General features: G+C 45.4%; 2 protein-coding genes across 2 annotated transcripts in view; both read right to left on the bottom strand.

Annotated features, from left to right (window-relative positions):
• Positions 1-17,884, bottom strand: part of LOC136626156 (alpha-2-macroglobulin-like) — a 459,985-nt gene that overhangs the window by 12,788 nt on the left and 429,313 nt on the right. The window lies entirely within an intron of this gene.
• Positions 1-17,884, bottom strand: part of LOC136624976 (alpha-2-macroglobulin-like) — a 250,447-nt gene that overhangs the window by 12,382 nt on the left and 220,181 nt on the right. Inside the window, exons 30-32 of the mRNA XM_066598904.1 lie at positions 11,402-11,529; positions 10,787-10,877; positions 103-171 (exon numbers count right to left, since the gene is read on the bottom strand). Of these exons, the coding sequence (XP_066455001.1) occupies positions 103-171; positions 10,787-10,877; positions 11,402-11,529 (288 nt within the window). The remainder of the gene's footprint in view (positions 1-102; positions 172-10,786; positions 10,878-11,401; positions 11,530-17,884) is intronic.

Genomic DNA, 17,884 nt, shown 5'->3' with positions numbered 1-17,884 from the left:
TGAGTCCATAAGTGGTGAGTAGAAATTTGAGTTCACCTGTGGTCAAATCTTAATTTTTCAGAAGATCATTATCCTTTTCAAAGAAATGTATCTGTTACTCACCTTATCCAGGTAAATGGAAACTATCTGGGTTGACACTTCAGTTTTCTTCACTACTGGATTCTTCTCCAGCTGCAAAAGTAAAGCATTTTCTATTATCAAGTGAGATCTTTGTAAATCTATTTACAAAGATAAATAGGAGCATAATGAATATAAAGAATAAAAACCACCATATAACTTGTATGGCAACGAATGCAAGAAGTCTGTTCAGTAAAGTGGGTTAGTTTGAAGTGAGAATGCCTGAAAAAAATCACAATATAGTAGGAATAATCGATACATGACTTGATAAATGTGACTGGTCTCTTCAGAAGAGACTGTGGGAACCAGAAAGGGGAAGGGGTATGTCTGTATGTTAAATCCAACTTAATGCTGAGGCAACGAGAAAATATAGGTGTAGGAGATGAACACGTGGAATCTCTATGGGTAGAAATACAGAGAGGGAAAAATAACAAAATCCTGATAGCATTTTTTTTCTAGACCATCAAAAATAGCAGAAGAAACTGAAAACTTATTAATAAGACAAACAGCAAAGGTGTCAAACCACAATGAAGTAATTATTATGGGAGACTTTATTTATCCAGATATAATATAGGAAGACGGGGGTCGTGGCCTGGCTATGCAGGAGTGAGGATGTGCACATCCTCTCCTCCCGCTCTATAATGGGCAAAAATGCTGAAAAAACACAGACAAAAGGCATCCAGAGAAGAAACATGGGGAACAAAAGAAGAAAGCCACTTGCTAATACTTCCTCCTGACAGGAACGCATTCAGCACAGGGAATCCAGAGATATCTGGCAGGTGCACAGCAGGTTGAAGTGCAGCCAACCACAGCTAACATGGTGGCTGCATCTGCAAATGTGCCTGATCTGAGTGCCGGGAAAACTCCACAACTATCGGTTGCAGGATTGCTGGAGACAGCTGATACAGGGAAGCAGCCAAGATTGGGAGAAAAGCACTCTGCACTCACACAGTGCTCACCAGGATGACAGGCAGACGAGGACACTGAAAAGGGGAGAAAGCAGAGTCCCCACATGGCACAGCTCTGCAGGAGAGGGAGGAAATACCTGTGGAAGGAAAACCCAGAGACCATAATCGAGGTCCAGCTGCCATATACCAAGTATGGGATCGCTCTTCATCTTTCTGCTCTCCCTCCATTGCACTCTGTACACCTGGCCAGACAATTCTCCCAGACATGGAGGATAATTATATACAGAGCACTCTAGTGACAGATATGTCCATTACAAGCCTGCCTGAACATATTCATGGCACTACAGCATTAGATGAGATAAGAGCCCTCAGTGCTCATATTAAAACCATTCCGACTGAGGAGGACATGGAAGCATATATTGCTAGATTGGAAAATTCATATAAAGCTGAACTGGCCTTGGCCCACGTGAAGGTCCACCAAATTGACACAAGGGCCATTACAGTAGAGTCTTCCATAGTTAACTTAACAAACTACATGGAAACGTTGGAGTCACTGTTAGCGGCCCATACCCATCAGATGCAAACATTGATGGACTCTATGGATGATGTAGAAAATAAGGCAAGGGGAAATAATAGCAGAATAGTAAAAAGGAAAGCCCTCCAGTCCCTCCAGTCTCTACTGGACTCTCTACTGGACTCCCTGCATCTGTATGATCTCTCCTACACCTGGGGATTCCCATTCCGTCTCTAAGTATGCCACGAAGGCTGTGTACATGTTCTTAGGAACCCAGAAGATATTGCAACCTTTACTTAAGCACTAGGCCTTCCTACAATATTAATCCAAGATTGGCCCTCATTTTCCACAAATCTACCAGAAAGGGCTCCCTCATATACCAAGAGAACAGGACGTCGAAGAGGAAATCAGTTTAAACTGAGGCAATTTCAGGGCCCTCCTAGATCCCCACTGATGTAAGGATATTCCCTGAAGCAACTGGAGAAGCCACAAAACCCATTTTCCCACACATTGGACACTCAAGACAACAAATACCTAAGCAGTACCCTCAACTCCAGGGGCACACTACCCCACAGGAAGCCCTCTATATGGTTTTGTATCGGTTTAACCCAATTTTTCTTATAGCAGCTTCCCAGGGACATGTAGCAATTAAGTTCCTTCATCTCGTGTGAGGACTTCGCCATCTCTCAAGACAAGAAAGCGCCGACGATCTCAGTGGATCTACTACCGACAAGGGGATGGAGTGCAAATCCATTTTCTTTCTTTCTTTCTTTCTTTCCTATCTTCCTCTCCCACCAAATCACCAGGTACGAATGGCACTTTTGGAATTTAACTCACTTAACGTGTGGGGTCTCAACACCCCCAAGTTACCCAAAAGTGTTCCCAAGTTTTATATCACATGCACAAACAAAGAGTTCAGGTGCTCCTATTCCAGGAAACCCATTTTAAGAGGGGACATATTCCTGATTTATGAGACTGCTATTACACGCATTGGTTCAACAGCGCCAACTTTGAATCTCGCTCTGGCAAGGTATCTATTGCTCTACATAAATCCCTAGCCCATTCCCTAATTGACAAGTGCTTGGATACACAGAGTCATTTTGCTTTTGTCATGTTGGCTATTGGATCAACCAGGCTTACTATTGCTAATTGGTATGGCCCTAATCAGAACAAGGTGGCAGCTTGTCGCTCCTTTTTGGATAGACGGGCAGAGTTTGCTGAAGGGGAGCGTATTGTTGGAGGGGACTTTAATTTTACTTTGAATCCAAGTATCGAAGCGTCAGCGGGACATGGCACTGTACCAAATAGACACCTACAATCACTTAAGCACCTACTATACACACTCCAATTGGTAGACATTTGGCGAGTACTGCATCCCCATGAAAAATATTATACATTCTACTCACACAACTCTTATTGTCACATTGACTATTTTCTGCTTGGCCATTATGCACTATCATGGCACCCAGAGGCCTCTATTGGGGATATAGTGTACTCGGATCATGCTCCAGTATTTTTGAGCCTCTTGCTTCCTACCCAAATAGATGGATGCTGTTTGTGTAGCTGACATCAAGAGACACATTGATCTCTTTATGATCACACATGCATCAGATATCATTTTAACACTCACCCAATTGGAGGTGTTAAAATGCATCCTTTGGGGCATCTTAATCAAACACTCCAAATTTCTAATCTTCTCCAAAAAATTCACACACTGGAATCCTCACACAAACTAACATTGGCTACAACTATATTAGCAGACCTAGTCAAGGCCAGGAGAGAATTACAGTCTAAGATGGATCAACAATATCTCTAATTCAGGGAACAATGTAAGCGATTCTATTATAAATCCTCTAACAATGCGGGCAGATACCCATCTCGTTTAATACACCCAGGGGCAGCGCACACTTACATTCCTAAGATCAAAAACACAGCTAGCCTAGACACTCCTAACCCCTCAGAAATCCTCAAAATATTCCAGGAGTACTACTCTCAATTATATGATATTAGAGGACAGTTCAATGACATGAACCCATCCACTTTATTGAAATGTATCTGTGGGTACATCGCAGATATGGCTCTCCCAACACTTGACAACAATTCTATGAAGGAATTAGAGAAGGACATCACAAAAGGGGAGATAGAGGAGACAATTAAATCCACGCCTGCAGGGAAAAGTCCAGGACCTGATGGCTTTACGACAGCTTTTTATAAGTTATTCCAGCAGCAACGTACCCCTTTCTTAGCTAATGTCTTCTCTGCGGTCTCCCCAGAGACCCAATTTATGCGACAATCAGTAGAGGCTCACATTAGTGCCTTACCCAAACCAGGCAAGGACCCTACAATTTCTATTCCTGATAAATGTGGATATTAAAATTTTCTCCAAAACACTGGCTGATAGATTATCTCCTTACCTCCCTTCCATCATTCACACAGATCAAGTAGGCATTACTGGAACGCATTTTAAAGGACCTTTCTTCATATGAGATATGTGACCTATCGTGGTTTGGGCGAATAAATACACTTAAAATGGATACGTTACACACGTATTTATATATCTTTCAAGCTGTCTCTATAGTACCTCCTACATCCTTTTTCATCTCAGTGCTGTCGGCTATGATTAAATTTGTATGGGGCCGTCAGAGACTAAGGTTAGGAATTCACACCTTATTCTTCCCCAAAACAAATGGGGGGGTAGAGCTGCCGAATGTTAGACTCTATCATGCAGCCACAGTCTTAACACACCTAATAAATTGGCACCATTATTCTGCCCATAAACAATGGGTGAATATAGAACAGGTAGACTGCTTGATTCCATTAAAACTTCCCCCCTGGATTCGATCGTGGGACAGGGCCCAGGTCCCAGGTTGAAAGGGACGCTTAGGTTAGGGGACTTAAAAATAAGGAAGCAGATTTTATCATGGGTTAATGGTCCCCTTACATCGCTATTCTCTAACCCAGCATTTTCACCAGGCAAAACATGTGAACATTTTATGGGATGGTAAGCAAGCGAAGACACACGGATGCACCACGTGCTTAACCCCTTGAGTGGCAGGTTTCCTACCACCCTGTCGTGCCCACCAGGGCAGGTTTTTTAAAATGGTCTAATCATTGAATTTCAACTAGTTTTGCAGTTGCGTCTCAAGAGCCATAACTTTTTCATTTTTCCATTGACACTGCCATATGAGGGCTTGTTTTTTGCGGGACAAGTTGTGATTTTTTAAACAGGGGGGAGGAAAAAAGAAATGGGGAAAAAAGAAAAAAAGGGGCCATGTCATTAAGGGGTTAAATAATGTATTAACTTCCTTCTCTGGGTCATTACGATGCACAAGGATACCACATGTGTGATTGTATTTTTGATTTTTTACAAAGTAAAGGGAGACAAGTGTTTTTTTTATTTTTTTAATAATTTTTTTACTTTTTTTTTTTTATTTTTTGTCCCTTTAGGGGGCTTCCACAGGGACCCATCAGGACCCCTGATCACATTCCGGGGGTCCGATGATGACAGCCCTTTACATGCTGCAGTGACAACCCTTTACATGCTGCAGTCACATAGACTGCAGCATGTAAAGGGTTAACACAGCAGAGATCGGAGGTTTTCTCTGATCTCTGCTGTAAGAGCTAGTACCTAGCTGTCCTCTGACAGCTAACAACCAGCTCTCCCTGCCACAGAGACCATCGGCTTGCTTCTGACAAGCCGATGGTCTCTATGGCAACCTGTAAACAAAGCAGGAGGTTGCCGACATGTCGGCAATATCTTCTGCTGGTTTTTCAAAGCCCTTGCTTTGTTCTCTGTGGGACTGTGCAGGCAGAGCACACTGTCACAGCTTGTGGCATTGTGCTCTGCAGCTCCCATAGTGATACATAGCCCGGAAATCTTCCGGGCTATGTTGCTATGAGCAGTGGAGCTCGTCCCCGGAAATTTTCCGGGCGTGCCACTCAAGGGGTTAATGGATCTTCGTTCCCATCTTTTCAGGAGTTAGGGAATAGATTCAGGGAGTGTAGCCTATCTTGGTTCGAGTTTTATCAATTGTGCTGCTTTCTCACCAGTCAAGTGGATGGTGGTCTGTTTGGCTCAGTGTTCACTCCCTTTGAGCTTCTGTTTTCGGTCCAGTCCCCGCCGACACATACAGTTTCCCTGATTTATGGCTTGTTGATCCAGGAGACCTAAACCACAGAACCTGGCTTTAAGTGGGCCTGGAAACAGGAACTGGCAGTTACAATACTGCAGGAGGACTGGCAGAAGGCGTTCATCTTTACCCGTAAACTATCTATAGCCCATGCTGCTCAGGAAAAAAATTAAAAGATCATGACAAGATGGTACAGATATCCAGTCCACCTTCAGACCATGTTTCCTGTGGTGACTGAGATGTGTTGCCGCTGTGTGGTAGGGTTGTAGCTTGCTAAGTTCTTTTTGGGATAAGGTTATCTCCGCATACAACTTAAAAAGTTGCCAATTGTCTCCAAATCGCCCTCCTGTCAATACTGCCTGGCTCAATCGGCTCGCAAGACAGGAGCTTCCTTCGATTCTGGCTGGTGGCTGCTAAAATGGTTATTCCACATGACTGGCACACTACACAGGTTCCTTTCCTGTCTGAATGGCTTCAAGAAATGTCTCACCTATGCCACATGAAGGAATTATGCACAGAATACTCCAGAGACAATTGGAAATACCTACCTGTGTGGCAATTGTGGGTTGACTTTAATTATCCAACTTGTACAGGAGCCAATTAGAGGAAGGCCATACTGGACTCATTATTAACCAACAAACCAGACAGAATCACAGGGGTGCAGGTTGAGGGACACTTGGAAAATAGTGACCACAATCTAATTAATTTCCATTTGTCATTTAATGGGAAGTCTTATCAGGGAGCGACAAAAAAACTAAACTTAAAGCAAAATTTGATCAGCTCAGAATTACTATCGGCAACATTAATTTGAATAGCGTCCTCAAAAATAACAGTACACGCGACAAATGGGAGACATTTAAAAACATCCTATTAACCTCATATGAACAGTTGATATCCTTTAAAAAAAAAAAAGAACTATGAATAGAAGGAAACCAACGTGGCTCGACAAAATTGTAAGGGGGGGCCACAAGTCAAAAAAGGAAAGTGTTTAAATTCTTAAAATAAGAAGGCACTGACGAAGTGCTAAAAAGTACAGGGAAAAAAACAAAAATAAGTAAGAAAAAGATCAAAACTGCCAAGGAGTAGGCAGTGAGACTGATTGCCAAAGAGCGCAAAAATAACCCTAAACTATTTTTCAATTAAATAAACAGTAAAAGGATTTGCACTAAGAACACTGGCCCTTAAACAAATAATGCAGGAGGAACTATAGAAGATGATGGGGGTAAGGCAAATCTATTAAAAATAGAGATGAGCGAGCATACTCGTCCGAGCTTGATGCTCGTTCGAGTATTAGGGTGCTTGAGATGCTCGTTACTCGAGACGAGCACCACGCGGTACTCGTCTCGATTAAACAAGCACTGACCATTGAATTCAATGGAGCCAGCAATACAGCCGGCTCCATTGAAAGCAATGGGCTGCCGGCGATCTCAGGATGAATTTTCGGGAAGGGCTTAAAAATATAAGCCCTTACCTGAAAATCATCCTAAAATGTGTAAAAAAAAAATATGTCAGCATAAAGATCGTTCTCCTCTGCCATAGCTGTAACAGCTGTGGCAGAGAAGAACGATGTTAGCCCATTGAATTCAATGGAGCCGGCAATGCAGCTGGCTCCATTGAAAGCAATGGGCTGCCGGCGAACGCGGGAGTGAGACCCCCCCCCCCCTCCCGCACTGTCAGCATAAAGATCGTTCTCCTCTGCCACAGCTGTAACAGCTGTGGCAGAGAAGAACGATGTTAGCCCATTGAATTCAATGGAGCCGGCAATATAGCCGGCTCCATTGAAAGCAATGGGCTGCCGGCGAGCGTGGGATGAATTTTCGGGAAGGGCTTAAAAATATAAGAGGAGAATGATCTTTATGCTGACAGTGCGGGGGGGAAGGGGGCACTCTTGCCGCTATTGTGGCTTAATAGTGGGACCTGGGAACTTGAGATGCAGCCCAACATGTAGCCCCTCGCCTGCCCTATCCGTTTCTGTGTCGTTCCCATCACTTTCTTGAATTTCCCAGATTTTCACAAATGAAAACCTTAGTGAGCATCGGCGATATACAAAAATGCTTGAGTCGCCCATTGACTTTAATGGGGTTCGTTACTCGAAAAGAACCCTCGAGCATCGCGGGAAGTTCGACTCGAGTAACGAGCACTCGAGCATTTTGGTGCTCGCTCATCTCTAATTAAAAAGCTTTAAATATCACCTGCCTAACTCAGAAGGAAGTGCAGAGCTGGTTAACAAAGATTAAAATTGACAAATCACCAGGCCCAGATGCAATACACCTGAGGCTCCTAAGGGAACTAAATGACATGATAGACAGACCGCTATTCCTTATATTTAGGTACACTGTTGAGAGCGGGTTGTACCACTGGATTGGTGTATTGCCTATGTAGTTCCAATATACAAAAAAGGGTAAACAAAAGAACCTGGTAACTATGGGCCCGTAAGTCTCACTTCAATATCTGGAAAAATATTTGAAAGGTTTCTGAGAGATGCCATCCTCAAATTACTCAAGGAAAGTAGACAGTATAACTCCTCATCAGCGTGGGTTTATGAGAGGTCGAATATGTCAAAACAATTTAATCAGCTTCTACAATGAAGTAAATTCTAGGCTAGATCTGGGAGAGTCTATTGATCTTGTATATCTGGATTTTTCTAAAGCATTTAACACTGTGCCGTATAATAGGTTAATATATAAAACAAGACAGCTCGGTCTGGGTGAAAACGTGTGTAGCTGGGTAAAGAACTGGCTCGGAGATAGAAAGCAGAGGGTGGTATTAAATGGTTCATACTCAGATTGGGCCACTGTCGCCAGTGGTGTGCTACAGGATTCAGTATTAGGCCCAATTCTTTTCAATATATTTATCAATGACCTGATAGAGGGACTGCACAGTAAAATATTGATATTTGCAGATGATACAAAATTATACAAGATAATTGATACAGTGGAAGACAATGTAAAGCTACAAATGTACCCAGATAAGCTGGGGGCTTGGGTAGAAAAATGGCAAATGAAGTTCAATATTAATAAATGTAAGGTCAACCACATGGGAAGGAGAAACAGCTGTCACCAATATACACTAAATAGGGTATTGCTAAGAAAAAGTGATATGGATAAAGACCTGGGGGTACTAGTGGACTGTAGACATTACTGCAGCAATCAATGCCAGCCATCTGCTGCAAAAACAAATAAAGTCTTGGGGTGTATAAGAGGTATAGGGGCAAGGGACGAGAACACTATTCTTCCACTATACAAGGCACTTTGCAGGCCTCACATGGGATACTGTGTACAGTTCTAGACAACTGTGCTCAGGAAAGATGTTGCAGTGCTTGAGGGGGTTCAAAGAAGGCCAACTAAATTAATAAACAGAATGGGAGGACTAGAATACCCAGAGAGGCTATCACAATTGTAATTATTCACCCTGGAAAAAAGATGGTTAAGGGGCGATTTAAATAACTACGTATAAATACATTAGGGGACAATACAAAGATCTCTCCCATGATCTGTTTATATGCAGGACTGCGACAATAACAAGAGGACATCCTCTGCGGTTAGAGGAAAGAAGGTTCCATCACCAACAGAGAGGGGGGTTCTTTATTGTAAGAGCAGTGAGACTGTGGAACTCTCTGCCTGAGAACGTGGTGATGGCAAAATCAATAGAGGAGTTTAAGAGCGGACTAGATGCCATTCTAGAGCGCTATGATATAACAGGATATAGGCATTAAATAGCCAACAGGGTTATTCTGGCATATATTCTGACTGCCATTATGGAGTCGGGAAGGATTTTTTTCCCCCCACATGGGCTAAATTGGCTTATGCTTCATTAGGTTGTTTTGTCTTGTTTTAGATCAACAAGGAGGTGGAAACAGGCTGAACTAGATGGACATTGTCTTCTTTTGGCCTAACATACTATGTTACTATTTCATATTATACTTTTTTTCCCAAAAGTCTTACATATAGTAGAGATATTCACAGTCACTAGCAAACTTGCCTTGTATATAATAAAAAACTGTTACAGGGATTTCTACTGTGCTGCACCCAAACTCTGAAACTTACTGCCTTGGATCATTAGACTTGCTCCTAAAATTCTTATTTTAAAGTCTGCCTTGAAATATCATTTCTTATTTCTTCAAAAGATTCCTATGTGACATAGTCATAACTTATAGCCCCTACACAACATTACTGGGTTGCAGATACCTCTACTGCATGCTTTGTCCTTACTTAGCTACTGTACTCTTCTGACTACTTTCTATCCAAGTTGACTCAGATACTAGCTGGTTTATAGCATATTCCTTTTGCCAACACGTGGAGTTGATCCCTTGAACAAAACTTGTACCATGTGCCTTTGGATCACACATCCTAGTTCATTTAAATTGTAAACAAGAACTTCTCTCATTTTGTCTTATTGTTTATTAATTTGTTTAGGTTACTTGTTGTTTTATAAGGGTTTTTTAACTCCTTAATTTTAAAGCAGTGTGGAATATCAAATCTTTGTTTGCATGAAAGAGTACTGCCAGAAGTTATGGATTTATTAGCCGCACCTTCCACCAAAATTAGCATTGGTGGCAGGAGTAGCTTTACCTTCAGGAGTGCTTTTGAGTGTTCTATCATTGTCTTATCAGCTGTAGTGATAAGCAAAGCTGGTCATTGACTTTGAACAACTTACCATATGGCACACAGCTATTCTTCCTTGCCTATCCATCCATGCATTCATATGCATGGCTTGGCAAAGCATGCATGTGGTCTGAATGGGACAAGGAGATAATCTGCTGCCAGACACCTGGTGGTGGTTTTTCTGCTATGAGAACAAAATGATCATACATGTTGAAATTCAACAGTCCGATACTTTTTTCCCCCAATATCTACCACGAGAAAGAGTTAAGGAACTCCCATACATATTAGATGGTCAGCTAATCCTGTTAAAATCAGCAGGTTAGACTATTACTGTAATGTGTATGGCCATCCTAAGATGCAGCTAATAGATGCTGACAATCAAGTTAGCGGCCCTGGGCAAAATCTATTTCAATAAGCTAGTTTGTAATTATAAACACACCTTCTCATACCTAAACTTCTATGATCAGCTTAGTGAGTTCATTATTGATATTTTCTGACCCTAATATTCCTCACCTTTTTAATACTGTTTTTATCAAGAACATATCCGGATACAGATTCAATTAAGATCACCGCCATATTGCTGTGTTTTCGCTTTCCAGAATATCTACAAATAATTAATATTTCAGGTTAATGGACTTTAGTTTCAAAAATTAAAGTATCATCCATCAACAGCATTGAATAAGAATAAGCTACAAATAGTGCTTAAAGCGGTTCTATCAATTCTTCAATCTAAGGGCATGGGATAGAGTAAGGTGCTAAACTGAGGCGTACACTGTTTTTTTATGATTTGATTAAGTATTTTGATGTGAAATGCTGCTAGGACTCATAGAGAAAGCCTGCAAGTCCTACTTCCCCCCACCCATGCAGAATGATTAACAGCTCTACATGCATACAAACTACTACAGGAAAATCCATCAATCACTCTGTGTGGGTGGGGGAAGTTGGGAGATGGAAGGGGAAACTATGGACTACTGGCAGGAAGAGAATAGTATTCTGGCTGCTGCTAGCAGAAATTTGCTAAACACAACATTTATAAAAACAAGCAATTTTAGAACAATGACACTCCCAACAACTGGATATGAAGTGTTGTTCATCATTAATATTCTCCTATCAGAAACTTTTTCTCACCTAATATCCATGTGGACATTAAATTTCTTCTGTGATTCATGGGTGCAGACAGATGGTTCACTGCTTATATTTAGGGAAAAATACCTTCTCTCAAATGTTTCAGGTAGACTGTTGTAATGTAGGCGTGACTGCAAGTAGAAGAGGCTCTGTTACATTAGTTCTTTCCTAACTGGTTTCTGTTGTATCAAAATAGAGGAGTATGCTGTGTTGTCAAGTAAAAAAACAAACAAACAAAAAAAAGACAAACCCAAAACCTAATGGACCCATTAAAAGTCAATGCATTATTATTAGAGATGAGCGAACGTACTCGTCCGAGCTTGATACTCGATCGAGTATTAGCGTGTTCGAGATGCTCGTTACTCGTAACGAGTACCACGCGATGTTCAGGTTACTTTCACTTTCATCTCTGAGACGTTAGCGCGCTTTTCTGGCCAATTGAAAGACAGGGAAGGCATTACAACTTCCCCCTGTGACGTTCAAGCTCTATACCACCCCCCTGCAGTGAGTGGCTGGCGAGATCAGGTGTCACCCGAGTATAAAAATCGGCCCCTCCCGCGGCTCGCCACAGATGCGTTCTGACATAGAGGAGGGAAAGTGCTATCTTGTTGGAGCTGCTATAGGGAGAGCGTTAGGAGTATTTTAGGCTTCAAGAACCCCAACGGTCCTTCTTAGGGCCACATCTAACCGTGTGCAGTACTGTGGAGGCTGCTTTTTGCAGTGTTGCACTTTTTTTTTTTTTTTGGTATATCGGCCGTGCAGACCATTGTGCCCTGCAGTAATACTCCAGGGCCAGAAGTGCTTAGGCAGGGACAGAAGACATATTATTGATTGAATATAGGCAGTGGCCCTTTGCAAAAAAATTTGTGGAAAAAAATCTATTTGGGCTGCCTGTGAGTGTCCTCAGTGTTCTGGGTCTGTGCTGGGTGTAGTAGTTCTCCAAATTCATACACAGCCAGCTAAGTGTTACAGCAGGCTTGCACAAAATTATTTCCTGGCTCTGTCTGGGCTCTGAAATCACCGCTGTATTGCAGTTCACAGTGCAACACTCTGCAGTTCTGTGACATACCCTAGGGCCAGAAGTGCTTAGGCAGGGACAGAAGACATATTATTGATTGAATATAGGCAGTGGGCCTTTGCAAAAAAATTTGTGGAAAAAAATCTATTTGGGCTGCCTGTGAGTGTCCTCAGTGTTCTGGGTCTGTGCTGGGTGTAGTAGTTCTCCAAATTCATACGCAGCCAGCTAAGTGTTACAGCAGGCTTGCGCAAAATTATTTCCTGGCGTTCCGTAAGCGAAGTCAGCCTCCAACCACAGGCCAATAAGCGGCACATTTAATTACAGCGTTCTGTTTCTGCACTACTGGTAATACAGCATGCTGAGGGGTAGTGGTAGGCCTAGAGGACGTGGTCACGGGCGAGGACGCGGAGGCCCAAGTCAGGGTGTGGGCACAGGCCGAGCCAGTGCGGTGGCCAGGGGTAGAGGCAGGGCCAGACCGAATAATCCACCAACTGTTTCCCAAAGCGCCCCCTCGCGCCATGCCACCCTGCAGAGGTCAAGGTGCTCTACGGTGTGGCAGTTTTTCACAGAGACGCCTGACAACCGACGAACAGTGGTGTGCTACCTTTGTCTCGCCAAGATCAGCTGGGGAGGCACCACCACCAGCATGCGCAGGCATATGATGGCCAAGCACCCCACAAGGTGGGACGAAGGCCGTTCACCGCCTCCGGTTTGCACCACAGCCTCTCCCCCTGTGCCCCAACCTGCCACTGAGATCCAACCCCCCTCTGAGGACACAGGCACTACCGTCTCCTGGCCTGCACCCACACCCTCACCTCCGCTGTCCTCGGCCCCATCCAGCAATGTCTCTCAGCGCAGCGTCCAGACGTCGCTAGCGCCACTGTTTGAGCGCGAGCGCAAGTACGCCGCCACGCACCCGCATGCTAAAGCGTTAAACGTGCACATCGCCAAATTGATCAGCCTGGAGATGCTGCCGTATAGGCTTGTGGAAACGGAGGCTTTCAAAAGCATGATGGCGGCGGCGGCCCCACGCTACTCGGTTCCCAGTCGCCACTACTTTTCCCAATGTGCCGTCCCAGCCCTGCACGACCACGTCTCCCGCAACATTGTACGCGCCCTCACCAACGCGGTTACTGCCAAGGTCCACTTAACAACAGACACGTGGACAAGCACAGGCGGGCAGGGCCACTATATCTCCCTGACGGCACATTGGGTGAATTTAGTGCAGGCTGGGACAGAGTCAGAGCCTGACACCGCTCACGTCCTACCCACCCCCCGAATTGCGTGCCCCAGCTCGGTGGTGGTATCTGCGGCGGTGTATGCTTCCTCCACTAAACCACCCTCCTCCTCCTACGCAACCTCTGTCTCGCAATCAAGATGTGTCAGCAGCAGCACGTCGCCAGCAGTCGGTGTCGAGCGGCGTGGCAGCACAGCGGTGGGCAAGCGTCAGCAGGCTGTGCTGAAACTACTCAGCTTAGGAGAGAAGAGTCAGACGGCCCACGAACTGCTGCAGGGTCTGACAGAGCAGACCGACCGCTGGCTTGCGCCGCTGAGCCTCCAACCGGGCATGGTCGTGTGTGACAACGGCCGTAACCTGGTGGCGGCTCTGCAGCTCGGCAGCCTCACGCACGTGCCATGCCTGGCCCATGTCTTTAATTTGGTGGTTCAGCGCTTTCTGAAAAGCTACCCACAATTGTCATACCTGCTCGGAAAGGTGCGCCAGCTCTACGCACATTTCCGCAACTCCAAGACGTACGCTGCCACCCTGCGGACCCTCATGTTAGGATGACTTCATGGGATGACTTCATGTTAGGATGCCTTTCTCGTGACCCTCGCGTTACACGCATTCTGGCCACTACGGATTACTGGGTGTACACACTGCTCGACCCACGGTATAAGGAGAGCCTTTCCACTCTCATTCCCGAAGAGGAAAGGGGTTCGAGAATGATGCTATACCACAGGGCGCTGGTGGACAAACTGATGGTAAACTTCCCATCCGACAGCGCTAGTGGCCGAAGGCGCATTTCCGCGGCCCAGGTAGCAGGGGAGGCGCAGAGATCAGGCAGCATGTACAGCGCAGGCAGGGGAACATTATTCAAGGCCTTTGCCAGCTTTATGGCTCCCCAGCAAGACTGTGTCACCGCTCCCCAGTCAAGGCTGAGTCGGCGGGAGCACTGTAAAAGGATGGTGAGGGAGTACGTAGCCGATCGCACGAACGTCCTCGGTGACGCATCTGCCCCCTACAACTACTGGGTGTCGAAGCTGGACACGTGGCCTGAACTCGCGCTGTATGCCCTGGAGGTGCTTGCTTGTCCTGCGGCTAGCGTCTTGTCAGAGACTGTGTTTAGTGTGGCTGGGGGAATCATCACGGATAAGCGTACCCACCTGTCAACCGACAGTGCCGACAGGCTTACAGTCATCAAGATGAACAAAGCCTGGATTTCCCCAGACTTCTCTTCTCCACCAGCAGGCAGCAGCGATAACTAAACAATACGTAGGCTGCACCCGCGGATGGAAGCATCGTTCTCTATCACCATCCAAAACGGGGACCTTTTTGCTTCATCAATCTGTGTCTAATATTCCTCCTCCTCCTCCTGCTCCTCCTCCTCCTCCTGAAACCTGACGTAATCACGCCGAACGGGCAATTTTTCTTAGGCCAACAAGGCTCAGTCATATAATTTTTCTAAACAATTTTTATACGTTTCAATGCTCATTAAAGCGTTGAAACTTTCACCTCAACCAATTTTTATTTTTACTGGGCTACCTCCAGGCCTAGTTACCAATTAAGCCACATTAACCAAAGCGATTAATGGGTTTCACCTGCCCTCTTGGTTGGGCATGGGCAATTTTTCTCAGGTACATTAGTACTGTTGGTACACCAATTTTTGGGGACCCTCGTCTACAGTGTAATCCAATTAATTTTTAGCCCACCTGCATTACAGCTGACGTTACATCAGCTGTGTTGGGCACTGCAATGGGATATATTTATGTACCGCCGGTGGGTTCCAGGGAGCCACCCATGCTGTGGGTCCACAGGGAGTTGTAACTGCATGTGTCCACTTCTAAAGAATCCCAGTCTGACTGTGGCATGCAGTGTGGGCCGAAGCCCACCTGCATTTAATCTGACGTTAGCTCTGCTGTCCAGGGCACTGCAATGGGATACATTTATGTACCGCCGGTGGGTTCCAGGGAGCCACCCATGCTGTGGGTCCACAGGGAGTTGTAACTGCATGTGTCCACTTCTAAAGAACCCCAGTCTGACTGGGGCATGCAGTGTGGGCCGAAGCCCACCTGCATTAAACATGACATTATTACCTCAGCTGTGATGGGCAATGCAATGGGATATATTTATGTACCGCCGGTGGCTTCCTGGCACCCACCCATGCTGTGGGTCCACAGGGAGTTGTAACTGCATGTGTCCATTTCTAAAGAACCCCAGTCTGACTGGGGCATGCAGTGTGGGCCGAAGCCCACCTGCATTAAACATCACATTACCTCAGCTGTGATGGGCAATGCAATGGGATATATTTATGTACCGCCGGTGGGTTCCAGGGAGCCACCCATGCTGTGGGTCCACAGGGAGTTGTAACTGCATGTGTCCACTTCTAAAGAACCCCAGTCTGACTGGGGCATGCAGTGTGGGCCGAAGCCCACCTGCATTAAACATGACATTATTACCTCAGCTGTGATGGGCAATGCAATGGGATATATTTATGTACCGCCGGTGGCTTCCTGGCACCCACCCATGCTGTGGGTCCACAGGGAGTTGTAACTGCATGTGTCCACTTCTAAAGAACCCCAGTCTGACTGGGGCATGCAGTGTGGGCCGAAGCCCACCTGCATTAAACATCACATTACCTCAGCTGTGATGGGCAATGCAATGGGATATATTTATGTACCGCCGGTGGGTTCCAGGGAGCCACCCATGCTGTGGGTCCACAGGGAGTTGTAACTGCATGTGTCCACTTCTAAAGAACCCCAGTCTGACTGGGGCATGCAGTGTGGGCCGAAGCCCACCTGCATTTAATTTGACGTTACCTCTGCTGTCCAGGGCACTGCAATGGGATACATTTATGTACAGCCAGTGGGTTCCAGGGAGCCACCCATGCTGTGGGTGCACACGGAATTCCCATTGCGGAGTTGTACCTGCCTGTGACTATTTATAAAAAACCGCGGTCTGACTGGGGCATGCAGACAGCTTGACAGAATGAATAGTGTGTGGCACATAGGTTCCCCATTGCTATGCCCACGTGTGCAGCTCCAGATGGAGGTGGCACAGGATTGGATTTCTCATTGCTTATGTACAGCATTGTGGACTATCGTCCCGCCCCTTTTAAAGAGGGTCGCTGCCTAGCCGTGCTAACCCTCTGCAGTGTGTGCCTGCGGTTCCTCTGGCAGACGCACATATAAATAGACATGAGGGTGGTGTGGCATGAGGGCAGCTGAAGGCTGGGCAGGGACAGTTTGGTGTGCGCTGTGGACACTGGGTCGTGGGGGGGGGTTGGTCAGCATGTAACCCAGGAGAAGTGGCAGCGGAGTGTCATGCAGGCAGTGATTGTGCTTTGTTGGAGGTAGTGTGGTGCTTAGCTAAGGTATGCATTGCTAATGAGGGCTTTTCAGAAGTAAAAATTGTTGGGAGAAGGGGGCCCACTCTTGCCGCTATTGTGGCTTAATAGTGGGACCTGGGAACTTGAGATGCAGCCCAACATGTAGCCCCTCACCTGCCCTATCTGTTGCTGTGTCGTTCCCATCACTTTCTTGAATTGCCCAGATTTTCACAAACGAAAACTGTAGCGAGCATCGGCGAAATACAAAAATGCTCGGGTCGCCCATTGACTTCAATGGGGTTCGTTTTTCGAGCGAACCCTCGAGCATCGCGAAAAGTTTGTCTCGAGTAACGAGCACCCGAGCATTTTGGTGCTCGCTCATCTCTAATTATTATCCATTAAGATCTGTTACAAAGCGAATACACCAATAATACCAGCCTTATTCGCTGCTCGCAGATTGTCCATTAGCGTTAGTGCTATTTTTGCCTTCAAATGGTGGAACCCTGATGGACACCACAAAAGGCAATAGGGCCCACCAGAATTTGATGGTGTCCAATTTAAAAAGTCACAGCCGTCATAGTTTTGTTGTAAATTGAATCCATAATACTGTGTGAGCCTCAGGGTCTCTCACACAAGGGTTTTTACCAAGTGTTACATGCGCAGGTTCTGCGCGCGTAATATGTGGAAATAAACTTTTCACAGTGTGCGAAATGTGTCTGAAAAAAGAACGCAACGTGCGCTGTCTTGGGGTGTATTACTTGCGCATTCAGCAAAATGCAATGTATTGCATACTGCTGTGTGCTCTTCACGCATGTGATACGTATATGGTAAGTGCTGGTAAATGCTTCTGTGAGAGCCCTTAAAAACAAGTACAGTAGATAATTTTAACAATATAAACAAGATTAGAAAAAATATGTACAT

The sequence above is a fragment of the Eleutherodactylus coqui genome, chromosome 4 (assembly GCF_035609145.1).
Source record: "Eleutherodactylus coqui strain aEleCoq1 chromosome 4, aEleCoq1.hap1, whole genome shotgun sequence".
NCBI classification, from domain to species: Eukaryota; Metazoa; Chordata; class Amphibia; order Anura; family Eleutherodactylidae; genus Eleutherodactylus; species Eleutherodactylus coqui.
The sequence above is the reverse complement of the archived record's forward strand: the minus strand, read 5'-3'. Positions and strand labels throughout refer to the sequence as shown.